The 22194-nt window shown below is 46.5% G+C and overlaps 1 protein-coding gene across 1 annotated transcript in view; it reads right to left on the bottom strand.

The window, feature by feature from the left end:
* LOC120742188 (myosin light chain kinase, smooth muscle-like) overlaps positions 1-21561 on the bottom strand; it is a 30884-nt gene extending 9323 nt beyond the window's left edge. Inside the window, exons 1-15 of the mRNA XM_040045336.1 lie at positions 20742-21561; positions 15328-15487; positions 12733-12940; positions 12476-12521; positions 11496-11661; positions 11190-11355; positions 10920-10941; positions 10239-10410; positions 10059-10132; positions 9873-9973; positions 9491-9703; positions 3522-3653; positions 1893-2090; positions 605-812; positions 485-529 (exon numbers count right to left, since the gene is read on the bottom strand). Of these exons, the coding sequence (XP_039901270.1) occupies positions 485-529; positions 605-812; positions 1893-2090; positions 3522-3653; positions 9491-9703; positions 9873-9973; positions 10059-10132; positions 10239-10410; positions 10920-10941; positions 11190-11355; positions 11496-11661; positions 12476-12521; positions 12733-12940; positions 15328-15487; positions 20742-21058 (2228 nt within the window). The 5' untranslated portion in view covers positions 21059-21561. The remainder of the gene's footprint in view (positions 1-484; positions 530-604; positions 813-1892; positions 2091-3521; positions 3654-9490; positions 9704-9872; positions 9974-10058; positions 10133-10238; positions 10411-10919; positions 10942-11189; positions 11356-11495; positions 11662-12475; positions 12522-12732; positions 12941-15327; positions 15488-20741) is intronic.
* Positions 21562-22194: the final 633 nt, after the last annotated feature.

Below are 22194 nucleotides of genomic sequence, written 5' to 3'. Positions count from 1 at the left end.
CTGTTCAGGAACTTTACCAACATGACCAAGTGTTTGATTGGTTAAGCACTTGTTCTCAGTATTACTGTCACTTAAGAACACCCAGAGGACCTCGTCTGTGCGGCATTAGGCACCTTTAAATTCCTTGATGTTGGTTTGTGTTTCGGGTAAAGTGCAGCTTTACCGTCTCTCACAGTTTCTTCATGTTCACTGGCACCAGCACATCACATATGATTTTCATGAGCAGAAGGAGATTTCTCTTCTATTCTCGAGTTACATAGTCATGCTTTGAATATGATGCAGACTGCTGTATGTGCTGGGGTGGATGATGAGGTTATGGATGAATAGATTATGGAGGGGGAGGGCTGGTGGTTCCTCTGTGAGTGTAATCCTCACTGCAGCTCTGTACTGACGATCATCTGGGATTATTTCAGCATGTCTGCAGAATCTGTGTCTTTTTATGACATGTGAGTGTTTACAGTATCGGCGGCTGTCGATCTGTTACCTCAGGCTGATCAGGTACTCTCCGCCATGTTCCTTCTTCACCCGTCTGAAGAAGAAAACAGAGTTAGCTGTATCAGGTGTGGTTAGCTGCAGAGCGTGTGGTTTGCGTTTAACTGTAAACCTTATGAGCAGGGAGACGACGTCCTCTTTCTGCAGAAGTTCATAGTCGCCTCCGGAGGTCAGAGATCGGCTCGGGTCGGTTCTGGTCCAGGTGTACTGGGGAAACGGATCTCCGGCGATGGCACAGGACAGAAGAACATGCTGACCAACAGCAGCGCTCACCTCTTTGGGCTTGGTGATGAACCAGGGCTGGACGCCGTCCTGAGGCTCTGCAGAAAACCACAATAATAAATCGGGGTTTATATGGAGGTCGTGTGGTTGAGCCTCACATAGGAAACCCAACATATACACTGTAGATAGTGTGTGAACACAATGACACCAAAGTTGATCGGTCAGTGGTTGAGCTGCAGCACAGACATCCTCAGTTACAGCTGGAGGGTTGATGTCTTCTCCCTCGCAATCCTCATGGACACTAATCAGATCATCCCGGGAGTTTGGATGTATAAACATCGCATCCACACAAACTCAGGATCCACAGACCAGTTCAACCTCTGCATGAACTATAAGTTACCATTCAGACTCTGACAATAAAGAAGCATGTAATGCATGAACAAAGCAACAATCGCACTGAACACCCGACAGACACCGGCTGACAGGACTGGAGTTTTCTTTGGCTTTTTTTGTCATGTAGAGGCTGTGTGCAGGCAGGAGCGGTGATATGGACCCAAAGTGCAGACACTCTGAGGCAGTAAGTAAACTCAGATTTATTGCTATATGGAAAACAGAGACCTAGCAAAACTGAGAGTACAAATACTAAACTGAAAATATCAATAACCTGAACACACAGCAAGATGAGGGTAGATCGCGACACGGACACAGAGAAACACAGAGAAACACAGAGGGGGCAATCAGGGCTGACGAGACAAAGGATGCAAAACCTGACGCTTTAACATGAGACACGGACTTTCAAAGTAAAACAGGAAACACAGACTGAACGTATAGACACAGACTCATAAGCAGGCACTGCAACAGAGACGTGGGAACAGGGCAGACACAGACACTGACTGGACACAGAATAGAGTATGGAAACCAAAACCTGAGACCTACATAATCAAACACCAAGAATAACGGGAGGAAAATAGAAATGCAAAACAGAAACCAAAAGCTTCACAAAAATAAACTAAGAAGAGAACACAAATAAAGGGTACAAGACAGAAACCACATTTTTGGGCCAAGGTGGATTTGGTATCAGGATCAGAAAGGCTGTGGGTTTGTAATTGTTGTGTTTGTGAACATTGCAAAAATCCCCACATTGGTGTCACTCAGGTCTCAGTGCAACTGCAGCATACCCTCCACCGTGAGCCGGGCCTGGGTCTGGTCCTCTCCATACTGGTTCCAGGCCTGGCAGCTGTAGGTCCCGGTGTCCTCGGGGAAAACCTCGTGGATCAGCAGAGTGCAGCGGGTTCCCTCTCTGAGGAGCTGGAAGTCCTCTGACTCGGTCACCTCCTGCCCATCGTGGAGCCACACCAGCTCTGGAGGAGGGTGACCTGAGGACCACACACAGCTTCATTCAAACATCAGGACACATCAGTGAAGACCAGTACGCACCAAAGATCCTTTTACTTAATATTATAATTATTATATGCAGTATTTTTGAGAATTAAAGGAGTGGCAATATTTTGTTTATTTAATTTACATTTTAGTGTTGTTGAATCAAAAGTACTTTAAAAAAAAGGCAAACTGGAAGTGCAGTTCCTCTGAAATCCAGCAGAGGCAGCAGTGAGTCAGTCCTCATAGACGTTAGCCTCATACACGAACTGATTGGTCTTCATGGATAATTATCCACCTTCATAACCCCTGTACAGGGGTAGGTGGTCTTTATAACTCACCTGTTTATTTGTTATTAGGGGCGTGGCCTCTTTGACTGACAGGTGGATGGTGACACAGGTGGCTGTAGCTGCTAACTGTTTGCTAGTTTCACCTGAACTGGACCTCTGGGCTGTGTTTGTGCAGTTGGAGCATTATTAATGACATCATCTGACCAATAACATGGCTGCTGTGAGGTCACTACTAACAGACCATCCAAGAAGGCGGAGCTTCAGTTTTTATGCACAGTGAAATTCAAGGATTGTGATTGGACGTTGAGCACTGATCAGCAGGTATCTGTGTCTGCACTCCATCACCTCATCCAGATACGTCTGGCTGCAGGACTCATTATGTCAAGTACCGTCACAGCCGCCATTATTCAGATACAGTCAGTGATTTAAAGCTAAATTCACTGTTATTTGATTCATTTCATGGATGCTTCAGTAAAGCTGCTTTAACTCTAGCTGTGGATGTAAAATTAGTTTAAATACTTTTCACATTTAGTAAGTACAATTATTTATTAATACGTCAGTATGACCTTCAGGGGAGTTCAGTGTAATGATTGGGTAAGAAAAACATCCAGAGGTCAGAGGTCAGAGGTGTGCGTGTGTGTCTGTGCGTGTGTGTGTGTGGCAAGGTGTTTCTGCACAGTGTACCAGGGGCACGGAGAAAAGTTGTCGTACCATAGGCACGAGGAGTGTGTGTGTGTGTGTGTGTGTGTGTGTGTGTGTGTGTGTGTGTGTGTGTGTGTGTGTGTGTGCGTGTGTGTGGCTCCATAAATTTCAGTTTTGTGTGGAAATGAAGCTCGTGCAGAGAAGCAACAGCACCTCTGATCCTCACACAGCTTATATGGAGAAGAAAACCCAGTGTGGAAAATCATTATGTAACACACACACACACACACGCACACACACACACTGCGGGGTTAATAATGTGGGGACTCATAATGAACTCATAATTCAGAAACAATGCGTGCTATCATATCAGAGCAACAACAACACTCAGAGGAAACGAAGAAGTAAATCTGCCCTCATCGCATCTCCTCCATCTCCCCAGAGATCAGACAGGAAATACCACAGCTCGCACACACACACACACACACACACACTTACCGCTCAGCTCCACCGTCATGGCGACTCTGCTGCCGTCCATCACCTTCAGATCGCTCAGGCGACCAATGAAGCGAGGAGCTTCACACGCAGCTCTGACCTCTGTGACCTCTGACCTCCCGCCTCTCTGTCTGCCTGCAGGACGGAAACACATAAAGAAGAAAAAGGAGCAGTTACTAATGTAATCAAGTACATTTACTCCAGTACACGAGAGTACTCCAGTCTGCTGATACTTCAAATGTCAAAGGGAAATAATGCACGTTTGACTTCCTGTTTTTATTTACAGTGTAACAGCCAATCACATTAAACTATCATAATCCAAACCCAGAGCTCAGTGTGTTAGCCCGAGGCAGAGAGAGAGCACAGAGCACCAGCCTGAGCCTCACTCGTCCTCTTCCTTATAAGGAGCGAGGGTTTCCTTTTCTCTCTCAGACACACACACACACACACACACACACACACACACACACACACTAAAGTCCATTAAACATGCCTGTGTATGTGTGTGCGCTCATGTGAGGAGGAACAAATGTGTGTGTGCGTGTTTTGTTCTGTGTACATATCAGAAATACCAGAGAGGACACACACTGCTCACCGGCTGTGTGTGCGTCACATTAACTGATGAACACACACACACACACACACACACACACTGTAACAACAGTTAGTATAATCATATTTCCATGCTGGGGTGTTTCCAGGGTTGATGAGACGAGCGGGGGCAGAGGAGGTGAAGAAACAGAAATCTGAATATCTGAAACGCCGGCTTTGGTTTCATCTTTCCTTCTTACACCAGTGACAAAAAAATCCATCTACCCATCCATCAGCCCTCCACCCATCCATCCATCATCACTCCATCTATCATTCCATCCAACCATCCAACCATCCATCCATGCATTTATCCATCCATTCCTTCATCAATCCCTCCATTAATCTTTCATCACTCTATCATGCATCCATTTCTCCATCATCCATCCATCCATCTATCCATGCATCCATTCCATTGTAACCAGAAGGTTGCTGGTTCGAGCCCCGGCTTGGACAGTCTCGTCGTTGTGTCCTTGGGCAAGACACTTCACCTACCGCCTACTGGTGATGGTCAGAGGGGCCGATGGTGCGTTATGGCAGCCTGGCTTCTGTCAGTCTGCCCCAGGGCAGCTGTGGCTACACCTGTAGCTGCCTCCACCAGTGTGTGAATGTGAGAGTGAATGAATAGTGGAATTGTAAAGCGCTTTGAGGTTCTCAAAAAGCGCTATATAAATGCAATCATTATTATTATATTATTATTATTCCTTCATCCCTCGTCCATCCATCCATCATCCATCCATCCTTCATCACTATCCATTTCTCCATCCATCACTTCACCCATCCATCCATCCATTGCTGGTAAAGTAATTTGGTAAAGTTCTGCACAACAGCTGCAGCAGACCCAGCCTGTCTAGTTTGGGAGTTTCAGAATTCTCTACTTTTACAAAGAAAATGAAAGTTTGTGAATATTGCTCTCCTTCAGCTGAGGTTATGAACCATGACGCTGTGACCTTCACGTTAAACAGAAAACCATAAAACTGCTGTTTCCAGCGCAGGAATTCAAACTCTGATGGATCGATGCACGCTGTAGTTTGGCAGTTCTTTATTTTGAAAGGATATGAGCACTTCCTCCTACACTGTGAGGAGTCATGTGACCTGCAGATACAAACTCACTGAGTGAAACGACTTCAGCAGCCGAGACAGATTCTTCTCAGACTGCAGATGAGACTTTATTGTCCTCACATGGAAATCTGCTGTCTGTGGGAACCCGCTGGTATTTCACTGTGTGTGTGTGTGTGTGTGTGTGTGTGTGTGTGTGTGTGTGTGTACTGAGTGGGGGATTTCCTGCTGCATGCCTGATTGTCCTTATAAAGCTGCGATGAAGGTTCCTCTCCAACACGCTGATCAGTGATTGGCTGACTGATGCTGCTCTCACTCATCCCTCTAATAAAATGAAATTCTGCACTATTCAGCAAATTACATTCAAAATAAAGTCCAGAAACCATCAGGGCAGTAACTCTTCCTGCAGCAGCTTCTTTGATTTCTGCTTTGAGCTCAGTAACGTCACAGAGCTGGTGTTACGACAGCGGTGGTTATATTTTATCACGCGGGTCTTAGATTAATGATAAAATTTACGTGAGTAGTCCAGGTGGGAGGAAGATATAAAATATTGTGAGTGATGAAAAATAAACATTACCACAAATAATTTTCACATTCACAGAGCTGCATCTGCAGGACCCAGACTGAGGTCTGTGAGCTACATTCATCCACAGGAGCTGTGATACCAGCAGCGTTCTGGTTTCTATTATTTCATCACATCTGATCAGCTAAACAGTCTGAAATCAGAAAGTTAGACTTCCTGATAATAATGAATTACAGTCGTCCAGCCTGGAAGTAATAAATGCATGAACTAGTTTTTCAGCATCACTCTGAGACAGGATATTTCTAACTTTAGAGATGTTGCACAAATGGAAGAAAGCAGTCTTACATATTTGTTTAATATGTGCGTTGAAGGACATGTCCTGGTCAAAAATGACTCCAAGGTTCCTCACAGCGTTACTGGAGGCCAAGGTAATGCCATCCAGAGTAAGAATCTGCTTAGATACCATATTTCTAAGCTTTCATTTGTAACCTTCACTAAAGCTGTTTCTGTGCTGTGATGAGCTCTGAAACCTGACTGAAACTCTTCAAATAAGCCATTCCTCTGCAGATGATCTGTTAGCTGTTTGACAAACTACTCTTTCAAGGATGTTTGATATAAAGGAAGGTTGGAGATTGGCCTATAATTAGCTAAGACTGCTGGGTCTAGAGATGCTTTTTGAGTAAAGGTTTAACTACAGCCAGCTTGAAGGCCTGTGGTACATAGCCGATCATTAGAGATAGGTTGATCATATTTAAGATCGAAGAATTAATTAATGGCAGGACTTCTTTGAGCAGTTTTGTAGGAATGGGGTCTAAAAGACACGTTGATGGTTTGGAGGAAGTAATTATTGAAGTTAACTCAGAAAGATCAGTTGGAGAAAAAGAGTGTCATGGTCTCCGTGCCTGCCCGGTCGGCCCCACAAGGCTACATTTGCTGTTTCTGTTCTCTCCCTCTCTGCCTGGGCGGAGCTCACTGTGGGCTCCCGCCCTTGGCCCACACACACCTGACAACAATCACCTGTCATCACCGGGAGCACTATTTGAGGCTGGAACACAGATCCTCTCGTCGCTGGATGATTGTACTATTGACGTTAGTGTTCTCACAGCGCCTGTGGACTTGTGCTTCATAATTTGTGATTTGTTGGTGACTTCCCTTCTCTTCTGCCTCAGATCTTCCCCCCCCCCCCCGGACCTGCGACCTCCCTGCCGTGTGAACGTGTGTGAGTGTGAGCAAAGAAGACGTGAGCGAGTGTGAGAGAGCTACCTTGTGATTCCCTGGAGTTTTGGATTCCTTCACTGTACATATATTGCACTGGCACTGTAAATAAACTACACCTTGGAGACACCTAACCGCTCTGCGTTTGAGTCCCTGTAACCAGATCGTGACAAAGAGTCTAACTTAACATCAATGGTACTAAGAGTAGCTGTAGATAATATTACATCTGTGGGATGATTATTGGTCATTTTTTCTCTAATGATAAAAATTTTATTTGTGAAGAAGTTCATGAAGTCATTACTGGTTAACGTTAAAGGGATGGTTGGCTCAACAGAGCTCTGACTGTTCATGTTTCTACAGTGGAATCACTGGTGACCACTTTAAAGACACACTGTGCTGGAAACTGTGAGCCTCGCCTGCTCCGGACCAGGTGAGATGTTCAGTATCAGTTACCATGGTGACTGAACAAGGTAAGACACTGAAAACTGTGACTAAGCTCAGCAGATCTCCTTCTGGTCTGCAACATTTATCAGAGGCAGGAGTTTTATAAGATTTGCTCCACGTTCCCGTTATTTGCAATAATATCAGTGAAATAAATCAGTTACCGTCACGTGGAACAAAATGTATAAAGAAAAGGAAACGATATGATGAATGAAACAAAAACAGTCTCATCATGAACAAACTTGTGTGAGCATTGAATGAGATGAACTGAGGCTCCTGAGCTGAGAGGCTCAGGCTGCAAACATCAGCACACACGAGTCACTTCCTCACAGGTGGTAATCTGTTTTTAATCATTTTAAATCTGCTGATAGCGGCCGACCTTTCATTTCATCCATCTTCATGTCCACAGAGCAGTTTAAAGAGGGCCGAGTGTGAACGCGAGAGCAGAAGATCAGGAAAAACAGACGACAGGAAGAGGAGGAAGTGACAGTCGGGATGGGAGAGTGACAGAAGCACGCCATTTACCAAAGTGTTTCATATTTCACTGCAGTGTTTACTCAGCACTTATTTATGAAACCATGTTCTTACAAACCTGGGCCGCAAACTAAAGAGCAGCAAATATAACCAGACCAAAGAGTTTCTGAGTCAGCATCACTCTGTAGCTGCTGTCCAGCCGAGGCAGACCTGGGATCAGCTGCAGAGCTGAGAGGAGTCCCCACCGCCTGATGAAGCTGTGGACTCCCTCTGCATGCCCTTCTTGGGTCGGCTTCAGTCTTACTCTGTGTGTGTGTGTGTGTGTGTGCTGCTGCTGCGTGTTTTGTCTTTATATGGCTCTCGGCTCTCTGCTGCCTCTGCTCAGCGGTTCAACGACACGGCGCTGAAAAACCTGAGCTGTGACTCCAGCTGATCCACGTGGTTACATCAGCTTCATGATTCTGACCAATCGAAACGACTGGAACAGAGCAGGTAACGAGACGGTGTGAGTAACCTCACCACACACACACACACACTCTGGTAATCAGTTAATCTGCTTCATGCTGATGAAGGAGTCACGGTGACTGTAGGTGATCTGTATGAGTGGATGGAGGAGGTGGAGGTGTTTGCAGGTCTGCAGAGATAATAACACTAAAGCCGCTCGTGGGTTTAACAGCTGAACGCTTTCCCCAGCAGCAGCTCTGCAGGTGGTTTCATCCCTCTTGAAGATGACCTCTGACCTCTGTGGAGGTGCTGTGTGTTTGCAGGATTCCAGTAAGGATGGAGGAGCCCACTACACTGTGGTGTGAATGCTGCGGGTGTGGGTGCTCTGTGACGACGACTCTTCTGTTTTAAAGTAAAGACAGATTTGAAACCCAGACTCTATTTTCAGACTTTATGTCATTGCTACAGTTATGATGGACCATAAACTGGTGTTTGCTCACTGCAGCCTGTTCCTGTCATGAAGGTGAGCAGGTGTCAACGTTCACGGTGTCCACATGTTTCAGGTGAGCTGATGAAACACTTCCTGTGAGTTCAGAGTGCACTCGTCTTCTTCCTGCTTCACTCCAAACGTCTCAGATTCTCCCACACAAACATTTCTGTCCTGTGTGTGTTTGTTTTTCTCTCTCTGATCAGAAGGTCAGGTCAAAGGTCAGGATGGAGTATGTCCTCAGTTTCCTGTTGGACCATGATTGTGTTTCTGTGTGAGAGTCAGTGCTGCCCTCTGCTGGAGGACTCGGTCATCACACTCTGAGCCTCAGAGTGAAGCTGTTCCTCTGCCCTGCGTTACAACATCTATGCATCCACACAGGGTCATGGACCGACTCTTACACAGCACCTTTCTGCTCTCCCACAGTACTCAAAGCGGTCTATACAACACGCCACATTCACCCAGTCACACTCACCCATACACGCATGTCTTCTAAGATTGTTGTGCTTCCTTACTAACATTCATGCATTCATTCTCTGATGGATGCATCTGAGAGCAATTTGGGGTTAGTATCTTGCCCAAGGAAGGAGCCAGGGATCGAACCACTAACCTTCCGAACAGTAGATGGCCACCCCCCATCCATTCATCCACCCCCCCCATCCATCATGAAGCAGCTCTGAGGAGATGGTTTAAATAAAGGTTTCATTTCAGGTCCTTTAGTCTATGTGAGGAGGAACTCACTGTGCACGAGGAGCGTCCACGCTGCAGAGTCCACCGTCAGCCCGTCAGCGTTCGTCAGCTGACACCTGTACGTGCCCCGGTCCACCCGTCTCACCCTCTCCACGGTGAGAGTGAGACGGGTGCCGTCTCGTCTCTGCCGCAGACCTGATCCCGTCCTCACGGGCCCCCCGTCCTTCAGCCAGGTGACCACGGCCCCGGCAGCAGAGGAGGACACTGTGAGGAAGAGGAGAGGCGGCTCATACTCACAGGATCTTAAAGTCACAGTAAAGCTGTGGAGGAGCTGAGACCTGAAATGAAACCTTTATTTAAATCATCATTAACCATCTGCTCAGAGCTGCCTCGTGTCAGTGATTCCAGCTTCACAGTCTGAGGCGTTTCTCACCTTGGCAGGTGAACGTGACCTGAGCTCCCTCTGTGGCCTCCTGGTCCAGGGGGACGGCCTCGAACCGCAGGTTGGAACCCGCCTTGGACGTCCTCACCGGCCTGAAGCACACAGGTGATCCTGAACACACCTGAAAGTGGATGTGACTTCACATTTAAATAAAAGTGAATTGATCCAAGTTCTGACCTGCTATCTGAGCCGGGTCCTGACTGCTGGACCGAGCAGGTCTGATCTGGATCAGGAGCGTCGATGGACCGGACCTGCAGGGGAGCAGGAGCTCTTTCACTTCATGTCATTCTCTTTCATTTATTCTGCCTTAGATGGCATGAGTTTCAGAAACATTATTATTAGTAGTAGTAAAATAACCTGATCAGGTGCAGTTCTCCTCTCAGCCAGCAGAGGGAGCTGTGCAGGTGGTTCGCTCCTCCAGGAGGCGGCCTGTCTGGGCTCTTGCTCCTCGGGCTGGGAGCTGGGAGCAGCTCTGCCCTCCTTCTGGCTCCTGGTTCTGGTCTGTGGGTCGTCAGTGGGCCGGCCGGTCCTGCAGGAGGAACCAGAGTGGATGATTCTGAACATGCCGTCCTCATTACCGCGGTGACTGTCCCCGTGTGACAGCATGTTTTTAATTCTCTGCAGTCTGGAAATATTTGATTTACTGGTGGATTTATTTTTATGACGTCTCTTTTCGGTCAGACAGTAAGAAACCTCAGACGGATTATTTGCAGCAGGTTCTGAAAGGTGAAACCTGCCGGTTAGCGTCCCCACAGGAGTTCAGATTGATGAGGAATCTCCTCTGCTTCCTTCAGCTGCCTCTAACCTGCTGCTGTGAACACTCAAGCAGTTTTCCAGGACAAGTTTCCAGCTCGTGAAGCCAAAAGATCTCAAACTCAGCTGGAAAACTTTAGCAGCAGCAAAGGAAAGAGGAGCCACGTTTTCCAGGAGCTGACGAAGCTCTGAGAGGGACGCTGCTGTCCGTCCACCAGAGCTTCAGACAGGAAACAGCTCTGAGGGATTCTTACTGTTAACACATCCAGACATGACAGCACTCACCTGGACGAGTCGTCAGGAGCACCTGGAGAAGAGAGGGGAGGACACGTGAGAGAGAGAACGTCCACATCATCAGCATCCACACAGTCACACGCTCAGAGCGCCTCACCGCCACCAGCTGCTCAACATCAGGCTGTAAACATGTTTTAACGTGGGGCTGACTCACTGCTGCCTCTGCTGGACAGCAGAGGAACTGCAGCGTTTGGTTTGCAGTTTTAAATAATGACAAATGAGCGCGTGCAGCAGCTGAACGACTCTGATTGGCTGCCTCACCTTGGACGGTAAGCTCGGCGCAGGCAGTCGCTGTTCCGGAACCGTTGCTGATCAAACACTTGTAACTTCCTGCATCCTGGACAATCACATCCTTTATCTCCAGGAAGTGAAGGCCTGAGCGCTCGTACATGCTGACCCGCCCACCAGACTGAAGCTCCGCCTCCCCCTGAGAGACAAACAGTAAATACTGAGTTAATCAGTAAAAGCGGACAAAGAATCTGTCCTCCAGCCGCCGCTGCGAGTGAGACTGAGATCCCACAGCTTCTCAGCTGTTCCTCTGCAGCTCTGATCTGAAGCTCCTCGTACCTTGTGCCACGTGACCCTGGGCTGTGGGCGTCCTGTGGTTTTGGCGGAGAACTTGGCGCTCTGTCCCGGCTCGGCAAACACTCGGCTCGGTTTGTTGATGAACTTTGGGGGACTCTCACTCCAAATGCTCGGCCTGTTCTCCACAGCAGGAGCTGCAGAGCGACACCTGGAATCGTGAGAGATGGAGTTCTGGGATCAGCACTTAGCAGTTACTTCTTTATAAGCATGGAGTGCAACCCTGTGCAGCAGCGCCCCCTGCTGTTTGGATGCTGGTGTTTACACACTGCTGAAAAAATGAAAGGAGCACTTTTTAATCTGAGTTTGACATCAAGTCAGTGAACTTTGGGATACTGATCTGATTGGTTCAGTATCAGAGGAGGTGTTAATCAGGTTCAGCTGCTTTGGTGTTAATGAAACTAACAACAAGGACACAGCCCCCAGAGCAGGAATGCTTTCACGGGTGGAGGACACTCACATGTTTCCTTCCTCTTCTCTTCTGACTGTTTTTCACTAGTTTTGCATTGGCTGGTCTCCATGCTGGTAGCATGAGGTGAGGACTGGACCCTGCAGAGGCTGCTTAGGTAGCTCAACTCCTCCAGGATGATGCCTGAATGTGTGGGAGGCTTATTCATGGAGGGACACACAGCCCCCCACAGGCAGACATGGATAAGTGAGCACCGTTTTCACTGATTCCAATGAAATTTTAATTTTAACTCTTTGGGATGTTTGAATTCAGCCTCTGCACGTTGATCATTTTTAATTAAATGAATCGATGTGACTCCTGACACACGACCCGGTCCATATCAGTGCTGAAGTCCAGCACCAGGTTTTCCCATCGAGCCTGATGAGTTTTCAAAGTGTTCCTTTCATTTTTGTGAGCAGTGTTTTTTGTTTGGGAGGAAAACGTTCAGCCAAACTCAGAGCTGTGTGAAAGGAGTGTCCTCTGAGACGTCGCGCTCACAGCTGTTTGCACGGCTCACCCTGCTTTCATGGACGGCGGCACGACGTATTTCTTCCCAGAATTCTCTGCAGGTGGAAAAACATCAGAGCATCAGATCGAGCTTTCGTTAAACCTTTAAAAAACGTTATGAGTGTTTTTATTTGAACCAACAAGGCAGCAAGCAGAAATAAAATGAGGGCATAACGAGTGTGGGTGTCACATGTCCACAGAGGAAAACCATACGAACACGTTTTCCACACAGTGACTGTTTCCTGTCAGAGCTGCTCACGCTCTTACCTTCCAGAAGGATCTCCACGGTAACCTGACGGCTCCCCGCCTGATTGGTTGCCTGACAGGTGTAACTGCCCAGGTCCTCCTCCGTGACCCCTCTCACCAAAAGGCTGAAGTTGCCCCGCCCACCCCGTTCCACGATGTAGTGCTCTCCACCAATCATGGCCCTTCCCTCTCTGTACCATGTGACCTGTGGCTCAGGATGGCCGCGCACCTGAACGATTCAGACAATGGAGAAAAGCAATCAGCTGATTTTACACAGACTCATCCAGCTGACTCATCCGGCATAATGGAGGCTGTGTCCATCTTTTATATACAGTGTGTGTTTGGTTTGAGGTCAGCGTGACAGAAGCAGACAAGCAGACCGAATCTGCAGGACTCGAAGAGGACTAAAGACCTCACAGAACTAGGAAAGCAAGCGTGTGTGTGTGTGTGTGTGTGTGCAGCATGTGGTGGACAGATGTGTTTGAGGACTTTCAGCTGCCATCAGGCTTTGCAGATCCATCCATCATGTTTGGGGATTTGTGGTGCATTCAGGTGTCCTGGGATTCTTCACATGCAGTCAGCAGACAGCCAGAGGAGCTGAGGCAGAAATGAAGAGCGCTGCCTTCAGGTGAAACTTGTCCAGTTTGGCTGCGATTGGGTCTTTAAGTGGTTAAACTGGTGTAAAACCACGGGGGAAACCAGAGCAGCGTAAGAGCCGCTGATTAAAGTCGGGCCAAACACAGAAAATGACTTCAGAGAGCAAATAAAGCAGAAACAGAGCGTTTGGTGTGCTGGGATTGTTGGGAGGCTTCACATCAGGATGCAGCCGGTCACAAGACTGAAGAAATGTTAATCCGTCCGCTCTCACATCCTTCCAGCCTTTCAGACTCTCAGATACAAACACAGTCTCCTGACCTGTGATGAAGGTTCAGCCTGATCCTCCTCACTCTTATTTCTGTGGCTGGCAGCGAACCGCCTTAAACGTGTCCTTTAAAGTTGGGATGTTTGTTCTGTCTCAGTCCTGCTTTTATGATCTGCTGCTGTGAGCTCTGTTTTTATGGTCTCTCAGATCGGTGAAGCACTTTATTCTGGAAAAAGATCCAGACACAAATCGTGTCATTCCTCCCACACCGAGTGTCTGTCCTCAAGTCCTGCTTCAGTGTTATGTTGAAGAGAAGAATAGAATAGAATAGAATAGCCCTTTATTGTTATTGTACATGTGCAACAGAATTGTAGGTGCTCCACACCAACTGTGCAGGAACAAGTCTGTGAAGGTTCTCAGTCATCCAGGTCATCATAGTCTAAGGAGCTTGCAAAGAAAAGCGTCTGGACTTCTTTAAGTTGCTTGAAGACGTTTCACCTCTCATCCGAGAAGCTTCTTCAGTTCTACCACACCAACTCTCTGCCACCTATAATCCAGTTTTGAGATCCCTCCCCAGACGCCTTAACGCCCACTCACATCCTCGGACCATCTGACCTCAGGAATTCGCATGATAAGGTGGGGCCAGGTTTCACAATGAACTCACCCGAAACTCTGGCTGATTGGGACCCACACCCAGTTTCACACCTTGGCTCATGTGATTAGAGGATCATCAGGGGCCTTTTGTCCCTCTGTGGGGGGAAACTCCCACTGGGTTTAAATCTGGGACTCTCCACCATTTGACCTTAGAACTGAAGAAGCTTCTCGGATGAGAGGTGAAACGTCTTCAAGCAACTTAAAGAAGTCCAGACGCTTTTCTTTCCAAGCTCCTTTGACTGTGCAGGAATAAATAATGTATATACTATATATATATATATATATATATATATATATATATATATATATATATATATATATATATATATATAATGTTCTTCCTCCACCCCCCCAATTTTTTTTGCACATGTCGAGGAGCGTGTCAGGCTACATTTCACTGTGTGTTATACTTGTATAACTATGCATGTGACAAATAAAGAACCTTGAACCTTGAACCTTGAATAATAATGAAGAGGAATATATATACAAAAATAAGAGGAAGGCATACAGGTTGCAAAGTGCTCAGAAAAGAGGAAATGATATATTAACACGTATAAATCATCATGAAGTTTTAACAATTAATTTTCTGCATTAAAGTGAGTCGTTTAAAATGAGCCAGTCTGACTTTGATCTTCAGTCTGTTGTGAGTCTGTGAGGGCGTCAGCGTCTCCTGAGGCTTTCCTCATACACAGAGCCTCATTTCTAGCCTCCATGTTTATATTTGGTCAAACTGTGGTGATTACAGCTTCCTGATGCACGCTGGCACCGCTCGCTCAGGTCACAGGAAAACAACTATTTATACAAAGCCAGAGTTTAAAGTGGGCTGAAACCTCCGTCTGATAAGAAAGGCTGCATGTCTGAACAGCTCAGCTGCTGCTGACATCGGCTCTGATGAACCTCCAGAGACTGAAGGTCGGCTTCATCCAGAGTTCAGAGTGCCGGGACGTCTCATTCTCAGCTCGTCCGAACTCAGAGCAGGTGGAAATATCTCACATCTTAGTTATCTTCACGGTGTCGAGTCCACCTTAAACCACCTCAGAGGTGTAAACGCTGTTCACTGTTTCAGGTTTAGAGGTAAAAAGAACCAATCAGAGTCTCACCTTGCCCTCCAGTCGAGCTTCTGCCCCCAGCGTGACCCGGGCATTACGGGGAGGAAGGACGAAAGCTGGAGGCTCGTTGCCGTGGGAACCGCATCCTTGTGACAGGCTTGTAACCTTGGAGACGGTGGAAACTGAAGCCAACCGCACGTCAGTCATTCTCCTATCAGAGGAAACAACCATCAGAGAGTGACATCACAAACATGCTCTGAGCATGTGCACACCTCAGAGGCATCATGTGATCAGCTGATCATGTGACTCTGAGGAAACCGTATTTTCATCTGCAGCTCAGTCCTTGTTCTGATGACCTGTAACACCCGACACGGCTGTGAGTATCAGTAGCATCTGTAGTTGTTCAGCATCAGATGAGTGCGGTGGTTCCTGACACACCTACCTGTGAATCACCTCATCATGGTGGTGGTTACCACACCAGCATGAACCCAGGAGCTACTGGCCTCCCAAGGCAAACTGGTCCTGGGTGAGGACAGAGCAGTATACATGCCTGCCCTCCAGTGGGCTCCGGTGGGCCTTCACTTGCAAGAGGGGCTGTCGGATGGTTACTGCTGTGATGTCAGCTCAGAGCGTGCTCACTGTTGGCTTCACAGTCGTTGTATGTTGGTGATATTTTCGGCTTTTGGCTGGACATTAGCTCAGTGTTTGCCGGCTGGTCGCTGTGTGTCTGCTGGATGTTTTGTGTGTTTTCAGAGCAAACAGCGGCAGTCTGCAGCTCTGACCCTCTCTCTGCTGCTGCCTTATAAGGTCTAATAGTTACGAAACACACCCAACTCTGTTTGAAATAACAGTTTTATCAACATGTCAGCTTTTGTTTCCTGTCTCGTCCTGATCGTGTGTTTTTCTCTCCAGCTCAGAGCTCAGACACAAACCTCCATCTGACCGAACACGAGCTGCAGCTCAGCCTGAATGAAAAACACTGAGAACAGGTTCAAAGTTCATGCTAAGCTTCTGACAGCACGTCGGTGCTCATTCTCTCAAGGAGTGAACACAGGTTAGATGCTGCAGTTTCTGGATACATCGATCAGGAACAAGAACGTGAAGATGAAAGATCAGCGAGACTGCTGTGTGAAGATATTTGGGTTTTAGTTGGTGTGAAGGTTAAAGATGTCCAATGAGCCGCCACAGTCCCATGAACAGGATTAAATGTACCGAAACCTGCAGAGGAGAACGTGCTGGAAATGCTGCAGAGCACCAACAACCAGAGATGGGCAGTAAAGTACTCAGAGCAGGTGGATTAAATTTTAAAGTTTAAAGTCTGATTACTTTTTTCAAGTAACGAGTAAAGTAAGGGATTACTATTGCAAAAATGGTAATTAGATTACCATTACTTTCCCGTAGGAACGCTGCGTTACTGCGTTACTAAAACCGTGATTTTTTGCGAGAATGTCTCATGACAGTGACGTAAGCGAGTGCGACGTTCGTGACAACAGCTGTGTGCAGATCAACAATGGATCATATATCGATTGTGGGAGAGAGTATGAGCGTGCAGCGTTTAAAGCGTGGAAGTACTGACCTTACTTTGAGTTTGATTCCATAAAAAGTGACAAAAACATTAGTGTCCGCTGTGCGTGGGAAGAAAACTTCTTTTTACAGCGAAAAAAACCCTAAACTTCCAAACAAGCACCGAGTAGCTACGACGTAATGGGAAACTCACAGAGAAACTCGCGGAGTCTTCCACTGACCGCGGCACACCTGCACCAGGGTAAACCTCCGCCTACCCCACTCCTGCTTTACAGGTGAAAATAGAGCAACAGGACCGCTAGTCTTTGACTTTATTTATTTTCTGCTGTGTTTTACTTGCATCTATTTGAAAGAGTGAGTGTAAACACAAAAAATATTTTTATTTTATGTGCTGGAATGTGCAGAAAATAGGTTTAAATGTTAAACAAATTTCTTCCAGTCAGAGAATGTTGCAGATAATTAAATTTTTACATTTTAAAGATTAAAACTAATAAAACAAGTTTTAAAAAGAGACTTTTCCATTTGATTACATTTTGTATGATGGATTATGCAGAAAAAGTAGAATTGGGCTGAAAGATCTATCGCTTTATCACCTGTTCAGGTTGTAAATCGTGTTTTTAAAAAGTAACTAAGTAACTAAGTAATTAATTACTTTTGAAAATAAGTAATCAGTAGAGTAACAGGATTACTTTTTGGGGGAAGTAATCAGTAATTAGTTACTGATTACTTTTTTCAAGTAACTTGACCAACACTGCCAACAAAGATACAGAAGAAGAAGACAGCATTCAAACAGGAAGGCCTGCGAGAGCTCTGAAGGTCACAGAGAGCCTGAGCGAAGCTTTTCTCACAGATGGTGTCACGTCGGTGGAGCGACACAAACAGCAGGAAAACAAAGAGAAGCTGACAGAAGATCAATAACACAGAGATAACAGAGATAACAGAGATAACATAGAGCAGCGACACATGAATGTTTGCAGTCAGCAGCTCAGCTCCACCCTGAGTGGCAGAGAGAGAGAACGACTGAGCGGAGCTCACTCGCCCATCTGCGCTTGTCATTAGCAGAGTTCATTATCAGGAGGAAAAACTGTTTCCTGTTTGTCATGCTGAACCAACGCAGCCAAATAACACAGAAGCCTCCCCTCGGTCGGAGCTGCTAACTCACTTTCTAAAGTTCAAAGTTCAAACTCTGACTTTCAACAGCTGCACTCGGCTGCTGGATCACATGACCTGATGCAACATCAGCTCTACCAACAGAGCAGAGCTGTGAGGAAGTCCTGAGACCTCGCAGCTCAATACCAGCTCTGTGATTCTGTCAGCAGGTCAGCCCTCACTACCTGTGAGCAGCTTGTTTTACACAAAGCCTGCAAATATTTCACTAAATATGGAGAACATGATCCAAATAGCAGATATTTTCACCGAGTAGAAATGTTTTCACAGTCTGACCCTGCCCACCCCACCATGACCTCATCAATTCAAATCCAAACATTTCCCGGAGTGGTCTGTAAATAAGCTTCAAGTCTTTTCTCACTGTACGTGTGTGTGTTCATGTGAAACTTTGATTTTGCTGTTTCTGTGTAGCCTGAAAGCATTTGTGGTGATGAACGTGTGTTTGAACAGACAGGTGTGCTGCAGCGTTTACAGCCAGCCTGCACTCAGAGACAGGAATCAGCTGCTCACTGCGATCACGCAGACTTCTTCTCTCAGTGAAAACCTTTATGAACAGTCAGAGAGTTAGCACTCATCCCAGACCTGCTGCAGGAAGACAGCTGCTACCATCGGTCATATTTAAAGTCAGTTTGCATTTAATGTGAGGAACGAGATGAGTGAGGCTCAGACACGATGAGACGCCAGCCTGAGACAGGAAGCAGCAGAAGATAAGAAGAGATCAGATCAGGCATCAGGCTGTGAAATCAGAGCTGCAGGTGAGTTCACAGTGCTCTGAAACTTCCCAGCAAACTCCGGTCGGTCTGAGGTCGGCTGTTTAATCAGAGGAGATTCCTTCACGTCAGTCGACCGTTTCACAAACATCCTCTACAACTAAGCAGCAGCAGGCCGAGCTTCTGTTTCCCACATTCACACTGTAATATCACACACTGTGCAGCAGCATCAGCACTGCATCTCCACTGAGACACAGAGGCGTGAAACATCAAGCAAACACCAGACATACATCAACATCCCAACAACGTCCCAACAACATCCCAAACACGTCCCAACAACATCCAAACAACTTCGCAACAACATCCCAACAACATCCCAACAACATCCCAACAACGTTCCAACATTATCCCAATAACATCCAAATAATGTCCCGACAACGTCCCAACAACGTTCAAACAACATCCCGACAACATCCCAACAACAAACTAACGACATCCTAACAACATCCCAAACACGTCCCAACAACATCCAAACAACTTCGCAACAACATCCCAACAATGTTCCAACATTATCCCAATAACATCCAAATAATGTCCCGACAACGTTCAAACAACATCCCGACAACAACCCAATGACATCCTAACAACATCCAACAACATCTAAACAACGGCCCAATAACATCCAAACAACTTTCCAACAACGTCCCAACAACATGCAGACATGGATCTGTGCCTGGGATTTAGATACTCTGCCCTGAAATGCAGGAAGTCTCACAGTGACTGAGTCTGAAATCCTTCATGGAGCTTTAAAAAGACGTCCGAGTTTGATGGTGAGGATTAACTGATGATTTTAGATGTCGTGTTCAGTTTTGATTGTGTGAAGGAAACCTCCACCAGTGCTGAGGAACATCTACAGGTGGAGGAGCAACACCTGCTGACCCGAGCTGCTGGCAGCTCCCTGCCTGAAGAGGCTTCAGCGTCTTTACTGGATTTTCTCTCAGATTTGATTTTGTTCTTGTTTAAACTCTGCTCGAGGTTCAGACAGACGCAGGCTCCACTCTGATCTGATAACCTTTTGTTATTGACACTCTGATATTCATTAACATTAAAAACCTGCTGCATGAGGTCTGAAAGGTTTGAGCGGTCCTTACAGTCGCATCAAGCTGGCTTCATTCTGTAGGACTCAGTGCTGTAGTGACACCACAGCAGTAACACAGCACTGTAAAGTATAAAAGTCTGTGACTATGATGAAGTATTTCTTACATCAGAGGGTAAAATGATTATTACTGCAGGATTAATGTGGAGCTGCTTGGTTTCATCATCAGTCTGTGGCTGAGGGGTCGTTCACCTGCTCATCGTCTTCATAACCGACCGCTTTGTATAAATTCAGAGATCATAGCCCACCACACTAACTGCACTTTGATTCATCTTAAAACACTGTACAGAGATATCACAGAGGTCAGAGGTCACCACACTGATGATACAGACAGAAGAAAGCAGAGACTCAACAACACAAGGAGCGAAAATAAGATGAGATAATAACTGAGGTCAACTTTAGTGCCAAACATGAAGAAAAGCTAAAGATGAAAGTGAATGAGGGACGAGGTGATCGTTCAGAGGATGCTTTCAAACTCTGACGCAGCTCCTCTGAACTGATTTAGTTTACAAAGTAAAAACATTAAAATTATCAAAGAGAAAAACATCAAAGCGCCACATCTGCACAGAGTTAAACATCTGGCCTGAAACATGTTTGCAAACCTCAAACTAATCGCTCTGATTAATCGACTGATCATTAAACTGTTGTTTGATTCTGTGACGCGTGCAGCAGGAGAGAGAGCAGAGAAGAAGAAGCAGCTCTTCAGCTGCTCGTTATCTCTGATGGACGTCTCAGTATTAAACACTAATAAACTGATCTGGGCTCAGTGTTTGTTTAACCAGCAGGAGCCTGGTGCAGCGCTGACCCCGCCCACCCCAGAGTCTGGGTGCGTTTGATTAAAACACAGGAAAAAGTCACACTTGAGTCTGAAGAACCACAGAGAGAAGAAGGACAAGCAGTGAACTCACAGCTCTGATGTTCCTCTGATGGTTCTCCTCCTCTGATGGTTCTCCTCCTTTGATGGTTCTCCTCCTCTGATGGTTCTCCTCCTCTGCGACTCCTGGAAAACGAACCAGACTGAGGAGCTTGTGTTCCTCTGCAGCAGCTTCACCTGAATAATCCGCTCATTCAGCACCGGGACTCCTCCTCTTCCTCCGGGGCGGTCACTGCTCTGTGCTGCTGTGGGTGGGGGTCTCTGTGGGTTCAGGCTGTGGAGCTCAGGCTTCTGATTTGTGTCAGTGTGGCGCCATCTGCAGGTCAGTCTCAGTGCTGCACTCTGTAGCATGTGTGGGAGGAGTCCTGCTCCTCAGCCGCCACCCCCTCTGACATCATCCTGGAGTTCGTCATACAGACTGTCTGAACATGAGAACTCTTCTCAGGTTCTTTACAAACCTCCAAAGAACCGAAGCAACAGGTTAAACAGAGTGTTTGTATCAGCTGTCTGTGCTTCATCAGAGGAACTTCATCATCCTCAGATCACATAATGATGTGATGAGAGCACAGTTTGATTGGTTATCCACAGATTTAGGAATCATCCATCCATCTTCTTCCGCTGGGTGATAATGAATGTTTACCCACCAGAGCATCCCTCTGATTTTCTCATTCACATGTAAAATCAACTTCTTGTTCCTTTTTCTTTCATCTAAAGAGTGCAGCAGTGTTTTTAACCCAGTGCAGTTTATTATCGTTGTGTACTCCGAGGTATTTATAGTCCTCCACATCGACCCCCTCGATTGAAACAGGGGTCACAGGTTTCCTGGTCCTCCTAAAATCCACAATCAGTTCTTTGGTCCTTGCCACGTTGAGCTGCAAATAATTCTCTCGCACCACGTGACAAAGGAGTTAACCACAGCCCGCTACTCTGACTCATCACCCTCACCCGATCCACCCAACCACCGCAGAGTCATCAGAAAACTTCTGAAGATGGCAGGTCTGTAATCCTGGGGCCAATGGGACGTGGCGTCTTTGGTACAGGAACGAGGCATGATGTCTTCCACAGCAATGGGACCCTCTGTGACCTGATACGCTCCTCGACTGTGGAAAATAGAGAGAGAAAAACATTATATACAGTAAGTAGATACATACAAAGAGGACAATATGTGCAGCAAGTGAGTGAATCATATATGTTACACCGCTGAAATGATGAGGCAACTCATCTCCCGTGCAACATATTTATTTTTTGACAGAAAACTGTAAAAACAGAAAAATGTGACATTAATCTCTTCTCTTTAGCGTGGGGGCCGTACACTGTCTCTTTACTTTACTTATCCTTCTGCCCATGCTCTCCAATCTGCCCACAGATTTTAAACTCCCTCCTCAATGTTACCTCTTGAAGAGTTCGCATTGCCTGTGGTCGGGCTCTGGGTGAGTAATCTGCAATATGTACTGGAGTAGCACATGTGGTGTCCTCAAGATCTTTCT

This window comes from Simochromis diagramma, unplaced genomic scaffold, assembly GCF_900408965.1.
Source record: "Simochromis diagramma unplaced genomic scaffold, fSimDia1.1 OVJJ01000055.1, whole genome shotgun sequence".
NCBI lineage: Eukaryota > Metazoa > Chordata > Actinopteri > Cichliformes > Cichlidae > Simochromis > Simochromis diagramma.
This window is presented reverse-complemented; position numbering and strand designations above follow the sequence as displayed.